The following is a 14174-nucleotide window of genomic DNA, read 5'->3' on the forward strand; positions in this document are numbered from 1 at the left end:
CCTGTTCAAACTTGCCAAAGCACTGAAAAATGTGATGTATGACCGTTTTTCACAGTTATGACCTTTGCAACATCCCTGTGGTCATGTGATCAGAAATTGAGATGCTTGGCAACTGATTCACATTTATGACCTTTGTTATGTTCCAAAGTCCTTTTGCGACCTTCCAACAAGCAAAGTCAATAAGAAAGACTGATTTACTTAACAGTTGGGTTCCTAACATAACAACTGCAATGATTCACTTAATGACTGTGGCAATGAGTCCCATTGGGATTGGACGGCATAGAAGTCAAATCAAATCAATAAAAAATAAATAAAGGAAAGTCATAAAAAAAGGTCAAAATTCGTTTAACAAATGTCTCACTTAACAACAAAAAATTTGGGCTCAATTATAGTTGTAAGTTCAGGACTACCTGTATATTGGTTGGCTGGTTGGTTGGTTGGTTGGTTGGTTGATTGATTGATTGATTGATTGATTGATTGATTGAATCGATTTCTATGCCATCCTTCTCCTGAGACTCAGGGCAGCTTACAACATATTATGGTGTAATTAAATATTATCACTTGCATATTATGCATATGCATGTGAATTCACAGTTAAGTTTTTATTTGTTTATTATTGGACATGTTTCCCCACTGTAAACTTTCCCCACTGTAAAATCCACTGTAAACTTTCCAGTGGATTTTAGTTGTATGAATGTTTCCTTAGAAATACTTGCAATAACATTTGTTGAAATGTATTCATCCATAGAAGAATTGAATTGCTGCTCAAATTTTCTAACGCTATATGATCACCAGTGTTCCACAGTCATTTTTCGTGCTTCTCTGTTCTTGTTCCCTTTGCCACGGTCTTTTTTTACCAATGGGACCTGTGACCTGAAATGCCATAGAAAAGGATATGCCTGGAAACAATAACTTGTCACTTTGCTTGATTTCTGTAATAATGAAATCATAAACTTGACTTCATGAAAAATGTGGAGTAGTATTTTGCTTATTGTTAGCAGCTCTTTAATATGTTAAATATCAAATAATGATATTGAGGATTGTAAGTGAATGATTGACAGTGCTGAATCAATAAGATTTATCTTCTGTTCCACTAAAAAAAATTTGGACTCCCTTTAATCTACACTGAAGATTATCTATCTATCAATCAGAATAAAATTGGTAGGGACCTTGGAGATCATCTAGTCCATCCCAACACCTTTCAAGTAGACATGTCCAACATTAGCAAGGAACTGTAGGATGATGTCCCAACAGAGTAAGCACATGCCCAAATGATGAGAGCCAAACTGATCTCTCTCTCTTTTTTTTTCTTTTTTTCTTTCTTTCTTTTTTCTTTCTTTCTTTCTTTCTCTCTTTTTGCTGATACAGGACATTTCAACAACCCCGCATCTGCTGCCTGTTTGAAAACTCTTTGCCAGAGAAGGGAAGTTACTGACTTCAAAAGGAAGAAATGAATTCTACGGAAATCCCCATCCAGACAGAGATGATAGACATGGTGCCAAATGGAAAACATTCGGTATTAAATACCACTTCCATGGGAAATGACAGGTGAGGTGACTTTGCAAGCCTGGCTTATCTGAATGACTCAGATTGCAGGATTGAGTTAATGCACTTGTCCTGGATATAAGATTATCTTTTGTAGTGAATGGGATTACTGTCACTTCACTCCCTGATCCACAAATGTTTGCCCATTAGCACCCGCTCACCCTTGTGCTGCTGTTTCCACTTCCGGTCTTTTAATCTGCCTCCTTCCCATGACTACAGAACATTGCTGGGTTGTCCTGATCGATGCTGCCACCTAATTAGTTACCTGTAGATATCCTGAACATTTCACACACCCCTTCCGTTCATTCGAGTCTGATTCTTGAAGTTGACCTGAATAAGTCCCTGCCATTTTCTTGACAAGGTTTTCAGAAATGTCTTGCCATTGCCTGTTCTATGGCTGAGATAAAACCCAGCTGGCTTTGTGCCTAAAGTGGGACTAGAATTTATGGTGTCTGGTCTGATGTCTTAACCATTGCACAAGTCTGGCCCTTAACATGCGAGTAAACAAAATTATAGAAACAAAAGTAGAAAATTATATATTCATTATTTAATAGAAGATCAAATGGAAGGTAGGGAATTGAACCAGAATGAAGTCCAGTTGATCTTAACATTTCAGCCCCTACTTTGTACTACTAGCTTACTACAGTAGTTCTTGATTTATGACCACCAAATTTCTTCCCCATTTGAGAAGTCAAACCAACTTATCAGAGATAAATAAAATCAAATTTTATTAAAAGAAAAGAGAAACTGTACATATCCCCCTTTTTAAAAACTTTGAACATCCCAAATACCAGCAATGAAAAAGATCAACTACACAGCTACGGGGAAGAAAAGATTGATTAAAACATTAAAGATTGATTAAAAATTTACAATAGATGTAATGGTACTGGTTGACCACAAAATGTCACTTTTCTGCTACAAATGAATATTTCTGCCTAAATTTATAGAAAGATATTGAAAAAATGAGGCGAAATGGGCCGCAAACAAATCTAACAAATAAGAAAGTAAATATGCCCTATTTGGACAGGGAGTCATTGCTCACAGTCACTCATACCCTCGAGGTTCGATTACTGCAACGCTCTCTACATGGGGCTACCTTTGAAAAGTGTTCGGAAACTTCAGATCGTGCAGAATGCAGCCGCAAGGGCCATCGTGGGGCTTCCAAGATTCGCCCACGTTTCTACAACACTCTGTGGCTTGAATTGGCTGCCGATCACTTTCCGGTCACAATTCAAAGTGTTGATTATGACCTTTAAAGCCCTACATGGCATTGGACCAGAGTACCTCTGGAGCTGCCTGCTACCGCACAAATCCCAGCGACCGATAAGGTCCCACAGAGTGGGCCTTCTCCGGGTCCCGTCGACTAAACAGTGTCGTTTGGCGGGCCCCGGGGGAAGAGCCTTCTCTTTGGTGGCCCCGGCCCTCCGGAATCAACTCCCCCGGAGATTAGAACTGCCCCCACCCTCCCTTTCTTTTGTAAACTACTCAAGACTCACTTATACCGCCAGGCATGGGGGAGTTGAGACACCTTTCCCCCAGGTTCTTTTATATTTTGTTTTATGTTTGGTATGAATGTGCTGTTTGGTTTTTTAAATATGATAGGGTTTTATATGTTTTTTAATATTAGATTTGTTCTAGTATAATATTGTTTTTATTATTGTTGTGAGCCGCCCCGAGTCTTCGGAGAGGGGTGGCATACAAATCTAATAAATAATAATAATAATAATAATAATAATAATAATAATAATAATAATATTATTATTATTATTATTAAATAAAATGTTACACTGATTATTACCAGTCAGACAAGATTCTGAAGAGAAGCTCTTCCAATTGTTCAGTCTGAGGATATGTTTAAAGTACAAAAAATTATGCAGTGTGTATACTATAAAATGTGAAATATTTATACAGTGTGGTAAATAAAGATTCAATTTTACTCAATACTTTTAGCTACACTTTTTACCTACATAATGAGAGACAGCCAATTTCAGTTCTGTTTTGTTTTACTTGTTCTCCACCAGTCCCCTCTAGCAAACAGACCAGTTACCTCTCTATGTCTATGTGACAAAAGGACTTGACTCCTCATTGGCTATGCATCTGAGTGTTCACTCTGCGTGAGGGTAACATTTATGGAGAATGTCTGAGTTCTGCTGACTGGCAAAGGAAGAACATTCATAAGAGCAATAAATCCTGATTTACCTGATCAATAGACGGATATAATGGAAGCCTTGGGACTTTCTATTTAGCCAGCTAATAAATGCAAATTTGTTTCTTATTGATTTTATGGTACTTTCAAATTTGCAATCAGATACACAACCGACAGGAATGCTGCAGTATCCAACACATGAAATGCATTACATTGTCTTTGTGAAGATGTGATTTCCACCCCCCACAAGATCACACTTTGTATTGCTGCTGTCTAGAACTTTCAAGAAACAGGTCTATGTTTAGAGTTATCTGCTGGTTTTTGGAGCATTTATTAAGGACAAAGACAATATTCTGCTGGCAGTATTTTACATGGTGAAGGAAGTGATAAACTTTTTTAAAAAATTAAGAAAATGAATAGGGAGTATTCCTGTAAGCACAAGAAGCTGAGTTTATTATATCCAATATGTTTTGGGTAAATATAGTGTTGTAAAAGGCAGCAAGGCATTCTAGATCCAGCTATATTCTTTGAAAAGGAAAATGCATTTGGAAACACAGGTTTTTAAGGATTATTCATTCAATCCTTTCATTATATTTGAAGCTATTTTCATAAGTGATATTACCCTCTGGAAAATAAGGAGGGGTTTGGGGAATACATAGCAAAAGTTAGAATAGAGATGGTGTTAGACTCTGTATGAAAAGACTCCTCAATAAGATTATTCCTTTTTAATATGTCTAAGAAGCAGACCCTAAGGAAACAAAGAGATAATTCTGCAGCAATGTTACCACTGATACAAATCTCTTGAGCCAGAGTTGGAAAAAGGGAAATTTCTAAGAGAAGACTGCTTAAATTCCCCCCCTCCTTATTATCTTGGCAGATTTGATGAGAACCAGGCGAATGTAATGGAGGTGGAGGAGTTTCTTCCACATGGTGCTGAAAAGAAACAGACCCATTTCACAGATGTAAGTTTTGGTATATTGTTCTGAATTGATGATTGCAATTTTAATACATCCATTGCTAACTAAGTCATACATCTCCAGGGAAGCTATTAACAGAAAAGATGGAAGACCAGCGCATATTTTGCAGGTGGTCTGGACAACAGCCATACAAATCCATTTGGGGGGGCGGGGGGAGAAGGATGCAATTTTTGGTTGTGTCCTTCTAGTCTACAACAAATAGCCTCTGAACCCAAACCAGACTTTTGATGATCTTTCCTCCTTGCTCTGCCTACCCAGAAGATGTTGAGTCAGAGGCAAGCAAATCAGAATGGAAGGACATGTATCTATGATAACTCTAATATGAGAAAGATTTACTCGCGAGCCCTGGAATGAGAGAGGAGATGGGTAAAAACAGAGTTCATCTTTCTCAAGAGTTGGTAGAAAAAAGAATTGCAGTGCAGTTTTAGGGGGTATAGGAAGCCCACCTGGACTTTATAGTCCAGAGGGAACAGGATTTCAAAGCAGATGTTGCATAGGGGTGCCCTCTTACTAAAGCTCACAATAAGAAACACGGGCAACAAAAGATGAAAGATGTCTACTCCTTTTTGACTGGGGGAGTGGGTGGGGACAGTGCATAGACACAGGGCAGAGAAATGTTATGCTGGCATACAACTTTCTCTCAGACGCACACTCTTGTTTTTGTTTCAGTTTGAAGGGAAGACTTCTTTTGGGATGTCTGTTTTCAATCTCAGCAATGCCATCATGGGCAGTGGGATCCTTGGGCTGGCATATGCTATGGCCAACACTGGCATCCTCCTCTTTCTGTAAGTGTTGTGCTCATCCTCAGAAGAGCTAGAGAGGAATCCACCCTCTCCTTTTCTCAGCCAGATACTCTCCACAAATTTGGGGGTTCCCAATATGGTGAAAGGTTATGTGGGAATTCTGGACACACTTATCCTTAATCCCTGGAGAGTCTGACCTGTTCTGGTACTTATGGTTGGCTTGTGAAGTTCTCTGTTCGTTTGCTCTATATGCAATACTTGTTTTCCAGCAAATTTATACTGCCTGATAAAGCAGATCTTCATGTTCTGGTAGCTTTTACTTACCAGGAAGGACTATTGTATAGCCTTGACCAGTATCCTGATTACTCGGGATACAGTGGATTTGTGCATTACTTTGGGGGATGTGGGAATGGATTTTTTTTTCTATTTTATCCAAAGTCTGTTAAATAAAAATCTGTGGGACCAATGCCTTACTCTAATTAAATGAGATTCCAATTATTGTTGTGTTCTTATCGTAATCTCAGAAACATAGCTGCTAAACTAAACTGACACACAATTGCAACTGCAGCCCACAGCTACCGGTCCCAAAGGTCCTTTATTCAAGAGGCAACTGGACTTTATTTTATTTTATTTTATTTTAATTTTTATTTATTTATTTATTTATTTATTTATTTATTTATTTATTTATTTATTTATTTATTTATTTTGTCCAATACACAATGAGGGCTTTAGTGGGTATATATCTATATACCCATAGTAAAATACATGATGAAGGTTATAGAGGAGATACTGATAGTAAAATATATCTATGAAAGAATAGAAAAGAAGATATAGTAATAGAACATATCAATGGCAGAAGAGAAGAAGAGATATAGGAATAGAAGAAAGGTATAGGAGATATAGGAGAGCAACAGGACAGGGGACGGAAGGCACTCTAGTGTACTTGTACTCGCCCCTTACTGACCTCTTAGGAATCTGTATAGGTCAACCGTAGATAATCTAAGGGTAAAGTGTTGGGGGTTTGGGGATGACACTATGGATGAGTTCCACGCTTTGACAACTCGGTTGCTGAAGTCATATTTTTTACAATCAAGTTTGGAGCGGTTAATATTAACTTTAAATATGTTGTGAGCTCTTGTGTTGTTGTGGTTGATGCTGAAGTAGTCACCGACAGGCAGAACGTTGCAGCATATGATCTTGTGGGCAATACTTAGATCTTGTTTAAGGTGTCTTAGTTCTAAACTTTCTAGGCCCAGGATTGAAAGTCTAGTCTCGTAGGGTATTCTATTTCTGGTTTTTCTTTGAAGATATTTCGCTTCTCATCCAAGAAGTTTCTTCAGCTCATGAAAAAAACAGAAACTCCAGTTGCCTCTTGAAAAAGCATCTTTGGCACAACCATGACCCGGATGACTGAGAATCTCCATAGACATGCATGCCAGCCAAATATAAATACATCATTTTATGTCTGTTGCCTATATAAGAAACTATTTAATTTAAGGGCAGGCACGGTGTTGGATCATTTATTTATACGTTAATGAATGGAAAAGTTGGCAGAATTTGACCCTAAGCTAAGGTTATTGGCAAATGGAACTCCCATAGTCAGAAAATCAGCTGGGCTGAGGGCACAGAGGGCTTGGCAATGAGAAGACAAAGGAGGTTTGTTAGGTTCCCACGATGTGGGAAATTAAGGTGGGCTGGAGCAGGTTAGTCTGGGGACAAACAGAACTGTAGCCTATTGATGGTCTGGAGCAGGAGTTACTGCTAGAGAACACAAAGGATGATCCTCTGCAATGAAGGGAGGGACAAAGTTAGCAAGGCTCTGCTCAGAGAACAAAGCCACCAGGAATTCTCTTTAACACTTTAGCATGATCCTGAGTGAAATCAAAGGCTTATTAGAATGGCATAAATGGGGAGGAACAAGGAACTGGAGGCAGAAAAGAAAAGTGTGGGTGGGTGGTCATTGCAAAAGATCTTTAAAGGATGACTCTCATCTTGATGTACTTTTCGGATGTGCTCTTCTTCTGTTACTTCATAGAATCCCTGCAGAAAGGGAAGGATCCTTCCTGAACCTCAAGGTAGTCAACAGCAACACAGCCACCTGCTTTGCTTTGCCTCTACCAGTCATTTCCCTTGAGCACCTGCATGAAGTAAAGACACAGAGTTGCTACTTCACCCTGAGCAGTTAATGGGATGGAGGACAGGGCCAGCTCCTCTTGCTATGTAAATGTAATGCTTGCCCTTCTGTTTTTTGGCGGTGTTAAGTCATCAGCCTCGAGGGATTTCTTCTGGCTTGTATCAATTTCTTTCTCTATAGTCATTTTAACCAGGGTTGTAACCATCCTTGTTGACCAAGGTGCATGCCAAAACATCTGCAACCAACATGGGAGTCAGGGTCTGTGTGCAGAGTTGTTGAATCTCCCTCTTCCATCTTAAATCTACTCTCTACTCAATTCAACTCAGAGCTCTGGATTCATTAATGCATGATTTCCCCCCCCCCCCTAAGACTTCCTATACCTCCATTGGTCTGCATCCTGTAGATATCTGTATCCTTTGCATCTATGAGACCACCTTCTGCCGCACGAATCCCAGCGACCGGTTATGTCCCACAGACTTGGCCTTCTCCGGGTCCCGTCAACAAAACAATGTCGTTTGGGGAAGAGCCTTCTCTGTGGCGGCCCCGGCCCTCTGGAACCAACTCCCCCTGGGGATTAGAATCGCCCCCACCCTCCTCGCCTTTCGTAAGCTCCTTAAAACCCACCTCTGCCATCAGGCATGCGGGAACTGAGATATTCTTTCCCACTAGGCCTTTACAATTTATGTATGGTATGTCTGTTTGTATATATGTTTGGTTTTACAAATAAGGGTTTTTTAGCTGTTTTAGTAATGGATTTACATGCTGTTTTGTATTACTGTTGTTAGCCACCCCGAGTCTACGGAGAGGGGCGGCATACAAATCCAATAAATAAATACATACATACATACATACATACATACATACATACATACATACATACATACATACATACATACTAAGAATGACTGTATGTTGGGAGGAATGAATTGCTTTCAGTAAAGTGATCCGTTGTCTGCTTCCGAAGCTCCCTGGGGCTGAATTCTCATTTGGTTTGAGATTCTTGTTAGGAAGAGTAAAACATGGGCTCTCAAGCCCTCCCAAGTTCTGGGAAGCAATTCAGCATCATGCGGCTACCCTGCAGAGCGCTTGCTTTTGTTCTTTGGTCGCGTTCAGCCTCAAAGTTCAGCTAGGGATAGTGCTGGCATGCCTGTCCTCAATCTGCCAAGCCACATTTCTTTCACCAGGAAAATTTCATGTCACTTTCAAAGCAAAAATGATCAAGCCCCCAGTTTTTCTAGAGGGCCTTCTCCTGGAAAACAGACATGTTCACTCCCTGTCCTTCTACTACTCCTATTTTTAGTAGCTAATTTTGGACTGTGAGCATCCTATAGAGTTGACTGTCCTTTCTTTAGAACATCCCTAGGATGTATTTGTCTGGAAACCTCCTGTGTTCTCACTTGGTGGCCCACAAGAGGACCATCCTGTGAACCTATCATGCAGATTGCTCAGCCTGCAGTTGCCCCACTCCTACCCTTTTTATAGGCAACTCATGGAGAAATTCAAGAATTTAATATTCCTGTGTTTGGGCAGTGTTATCATATTTTTCGGACTATAAGACGCACCGATGTATAAGACACAACAAGATTTGAAAGAGGTAAGTTTTTTAAAAAGTTTTTGTCCTCCCCGGCTCTCAGGAGCACTCTGCAGGCCTCCCAAACCCTCTGCGCACCCAATTTTTGCCAAAATGGACCCATTTTTGTGAAAAATGGGCCTTGCAGAGGGTTTGGGAAGTCTGCAGACTTCTCCTGGGAGCTGGGAAAAGGCAAAACACTCCCCAAAATGGCCCTTTTTTTGGTAAAAATTGGGTGTTCAGAGGGTTTGGGAGGCCTGCAGAGCATTCTGGGGGAAGGCAGAAATACCCCCATTTTTTTGGGGGGAAAAAAAAAGGCCCTTTGCCCATTTTTTTTTTTTTTTGCAAAAATGGCTGTGTTTTTGCCAGCCCACTCTGCAGGCCTCCCAAACCCTCTGCACATCCAATTTTTGTGAAAAATGGGCCCACTTTTCACAAAAATAGGATGTAGGGTATGCCAAAAATGTCTGTATTCGGTGTATGACACACCAACATTTCCACCCCTTTTTAGAGGGAAAGGGGTGCGTCTTGTATTCCGAAAAATACAGTATATTTCGTATTGGAATGTAACTTTTCATACCAAAGGTTGCTTACCTTTCTTCCAAGCCATCGAGGCTTAGTAGGTCCATGAGCTGGGGTGGCGCAGCAGGTACTGCAGGCCACTGAAGCTGACTATAGGTCAGCTGTTCACCGGCTCAAGGTTGACTCAGCCTTCCATCCTTCCGAGGTGGGTAAAATGAGGATCTGGATTGTGGGGGCAATATGTTGGCTGTGTTAAAAAGTGCTATTGCTAACATGCTGTAAGCCGCCCTGAGTCTAAGGAGAAGGGTTGCATAAAAATCAAATGAATAAATAAATCTGCTTCTCAACTATTGTACGTGGACTGGCTGAGACAGAATAGCCCTAAAGATCCAGTGAAAGAAAATCTGATCCATATTTTTCTGCCTTTGGAACATGCCAGGGTCTGGGAGGAAGGCTCTGCCATTTCAGTGGAGGCTAAAATTACAGCTGTTTGCCCTGTGGCAATTCAAATTTGGGATTGTGAACATTCTTGTACAACAGTTCTCATCACTCTGGACATCAGCTAGGATAATAGACGTTATTATATTCCAATAGCATTAAAGGCCCAAGGATAGGAAACTCCAGGAATCATTTTAGTCAAGAGCTGACAATTATGTCACGTCTGGATTTGTGGCTCAGCAGGTGAAATGACACATGCAGAAGATTGTGGAAATTCCCTGGCGCCCTTTATGCCGAGGCTTTTAGAAATGCAAATAAATTAGATTAAATCCATAGTGACGATTGATTCAAACAGGAGGGCAAAAATAAAACCAGCTGTGATTCATTATGACTGAGATTCGGAAGAAGCACTTAGGAAACCGGGAAGGGACAGGCATTAATAGGTATCCCTGTGCTGGCCCCACCTCTTTACAAAATTGGGTTGGAAAAACAGACTTTGAAAGAGGGGCAGTTGTGGGGCTCCCTCCACACTTAGTCTGATAGTTTAGTTTGAAGTACCTGCAGCAAGTATTAGGAGTATCTGGCAGAAGGCATCAAAAATGTCCAGATGGTTGCTACGACAATATAACCCAAGCCCATAAAATAAGGGTGGGTCTTTGATTTCATGGTGTGGTTGCCACCTTGATTTTTCTGACCTCCACTTGTGAACGTTCCTGTTTTAGAACAAGACTCTTGTTAAAGTTGCACTATAATTGGAAGAATTCATTGTAGGTACGTTGAATAATCTTACCTATCATTTCTAGCCTACTTCATGCCAGGATGGGGATGACTGATACAAAGTTAAGGGCATATCAAGAAAGTCAAGTTGCCACAGTTGCAACATTTCTTCTTTTTTTTTTACTGTGTTTCCAATTACTTCCAAATTTGAATGAAAATCCTGGTGTTTCAGATCTGATCTAGTGAATATTTAGCTATACAGTATATATTGTCATAACTTCATTATCTTTGTCTGCCTCTTTGGGCAACAATTCACTCCCTTTCATCTTTATGTGTGGTGATATGCTGGGTGGAGAGAAAGGATGTGAAACAGGATATTGGAAAATTTAATACGCAGTAAACAATTTGAAAGCTCATCACCGAGTTTTCAAAACAGCCTTGCTTCTTTCAATATGGTCATTTTATATTCCAATCATGTGACTACACTATGGAATCTGAATATAGCATAGGGGCATTATCTTTTGGAGTTGTTTTAAATTTTTTCTCTTTTTGATAATGGCAATACGTACTTAACTGGAATAGAATTATTTGCATGTCATTTATTCATGGCGGTAAATAATAAATAATTAGTACAGATATATCTCTTGAAGTGATGAATTCAATGATTGAAACAATAGTTCAATCCTGAATGAACAAAACCTCTATCCAGATGTAGGATAACTAATGCTGGGAGAGAAGTACACTGCTCAAAAAAATAAAGGGAACGCTCAAATAACACATCCTAGATCTGAATGAATGACATATTTCCCCCTATATTCTTCTGGCTTCCTCTGGGTAGAATTCACCTTTTACAAATTAAACGGTTGCATAACACTCAAATTAGGACAGTTCAAAATATACACCTGCTGCTGCTTTGTGTGTACATTTTTAGGGGAGCCAGTACACAATAGTTCTCATATCAAATTAATGCTCTGAGACAGAGGTCTTTAAACTTGGTAACTTTAAGACTTATGGACTTCAACTCCCAGAATTCTCCAGCCATTTATGCTGGAAGTTGAAGTCCACAAGTCTTAAAGTTATCAAGTTTGGTGGGGCCTGCTCTAAGAAAACTGCACCTTCCTCTCCATGCCCTGTCTTTCATCATCCTCAGTCTGTGAGTTTATCAAATAGGATGGTGTAAATAAAGTAATCAGATAGTAAAGCTCTACTAAATCATATTTCTGGGCAATAGTTTCTCAATCTTTGGATTTCTGTGCATTTGTTTCTCAATCTTTGGATTTCTGTTTAAAGAATTGCTCCATTTGCTGATCATAGAAATAAGTACTGTATATTTTGTTTCCTTTTGGTTTTTCTCTTGCACCTTCTCCAACCTTGTGTAATCCAAATGTATGGAATTCTAATGACATTGGAATTGATTAGGGTGGTTGTGGATTGTGGAGTTATAATCCAACATAGTTACAAATCCAAGACAAGAATGTGAAGCCAGCTGGGTGCTTCATATATGATCGCTGAGAGAGTGATGTCTTTTCTGTGATGTCTAATTTAAAAGCTCCAGATACCCTGTTCAGAAATTAGAGGATTGCTTTTGGAATTAGATCAAATTTGGGCAGTATTTCACAAAAAATACAAAGTACTGTAATTGAGATTTGCTCCAGTTGTGGCTTCAGAAAACTGTTAGAAGACCACACTTTCTCCTACAGAACATGTCCACTATGCTGTAAAAGAAGTTGAAATTCCCTTTTAATTTTTTCTCCAATATTTTCCCAGTTCTTTAATCATATGAATATTTTCTTTTTTCCCTAGATTCCTCTTGACTACTATAGCTCTCTTGTCCAGCTATTCTATACACTTGCTGCTTAAATCCTCAGGGATTGTTGGTAAGTGTGATAAACCTGCTGAGAAACACACAGGGGGTTCAGTTCAGCTAGTCTTGTGCTATATGATACAGCCTCTGGCTGTGACTAAATTATTGTACTCAGCTAGAAGATCAACTGAGACTACATTTACTCTGTCTTGAATTCCATGATGGACAAAAGATGGAATATCTGCTAAATAAATAAGTAGATTGTGGGGCAATTGCATTGATGCCTTCTCAGCAAACTCAGATCTGAGGGTCTTTTCTATCTTTGGTCAGCTGTATTTTTACTTGCTCTTATCTGGTATGTCTATTCCCAAAGCTAGAGAACAAACCTTCCAGAGTCACTCTGTAGGGGAGATGGGTGGCATAAAAAAATATTTAATTAAAATAATTAAAATAAACAAAGGGAGGTTGTTAGGGTATAATTGCCCTAATGGTAGAGCAGGTTCAACTTCCTTAAATCTGGCTTTGTTGGTGGTTTCACTTAATCTCATGCCAAAGATTACATTTAGTCTTCACCTGAACTACTACCGTATTACTATTGCTAAATGCCTTGATTGTTTCTCCACTTTAAGGAGTGGAGAAGAAATTTTCACCATAATAAAAACCGATCAAGAGAGAGATTAAGATAAATCTCTGCCAATTTTGTATGTTTTATTTTAGAAATGTAATTTGCAGTGAACGGAGGTTGTTTTTATTTCAATTACTTTCATTATGAGTAAAGGGCGCAGTCCAAAACATGGTTCATTATGTCACTTAAAATGGTGTGGGTTCATTCATATGTCATTTTTCTTTTGTTAATTTTTTGATATCACGTAGGAATCCGAGCCTATGAGCAACTGGGTTACAGAGCCTTTGGGACACCAGGAAAATTGGCAGCTGCCGTTGCTATAACACTACAAAATATTGGAGGTAGGAAGAAACCGGTCATGTTCACGTCATCCTTTCTAAATAGTGTAAAAGCCTTTTTACCTAGATTTCCTAGAGAATGCCTTGTAGAAGAAGGGATCATGCAGGCAAAAATGCTTTCCTAAATAACTTTACCTCTGGAACTTAAGTGGCCTCTGTCCTCTGGTAACTTCTGTCTCTTTCTTCAGCAATGTCAAGCTACTTATACATCGTGAAGTCTGAACTGCCTCTAGTCATCCAGACCTTCCTCGCCCTGGAAGAGAAAACAACGTAAGTGTTCCCACCTGGGTCTTCCATTCGTCTCTTACTTTCCTACATTTTCTGTCTTTATTACACCATATTCACATTGTTCTGCCTAAGGAAGGCATCATGTCAGCAATTGACTAGATTCATATATATATATGTGATTCAACACAAAATGTAACCCTTCCCTGGTACAGAGCTGAAAGGATTGGATACTGTAACCTGGAGGTTAATTCTCTGCCTTACAAGGCAAAGGTTGCAGGTTCAAGTCCCAGTGGGTATGGCTAGCTGATGAGGCCAAAATAAGGCCGAAATAGATCTATCCTAGTCTCCCTTAATTTTCAAATTCAGCAAAAACATGTGACATACACA

At 39.5% G+C, this 14174-nt stretch overlaps 1 protein-coding gene across 2 annotated transcripts in view; it reads left to right on the forward strand.

The window, feature by feature from the left end:
* SLC38A3 (solute carrier family 38 member 3) overlaps nt 1-14174 on the forward strand; it is an 80221-nt gene that overhangs the window by 42547 nt on the left and 23500 nt on the right. Inside the window, exons 2-7 of one of the 2 annotated variants that reach the window (XM_070738776.1) lie at nt 1369-1548; nt 4569-4653; nt 5338-5453; nt 12596-12669; nt 13470-13562; nt 13748-13829. In XM_070738776.1, coding sequence (XP_070594877.1) covers nt 1451-1548; nt 4569-4653; nt 5338-5453; nt 12596-12669; nt 13470-13562; nt 13748-13829 — 548 coding nt within the window. In that variant the 5' untranslated portion in view covers nt 1369-1450. Of the gene's footprint in view, nt 1-1368; nt 1549-4568; nt 4654-5337; nt 5454-11926; nt 11946-12595; nt 12670-13469; nt 13563-13747; nt 13830-14174 lie in introns of those variants that run through there. The other variant, XM_070738778.1, reaches the window with a different exon arrangement.

Source organism: Erythrolamprus reginae, chromosome 2 (assembly GCF_031021105.1).
Source record: "Erythrolamprus reginae isolate rEryReg1 chromosome 2, rEryReg1.hap1, whole genome shotgun sequence".
NCBI classification, from domain to species: domain Eukaryota; kingdom Metazoa; phylum Chordata; class Lepidosauria; order Squamata; family Dipsadidae; genus Erythrolamprus; species Erythrolamprus reginae.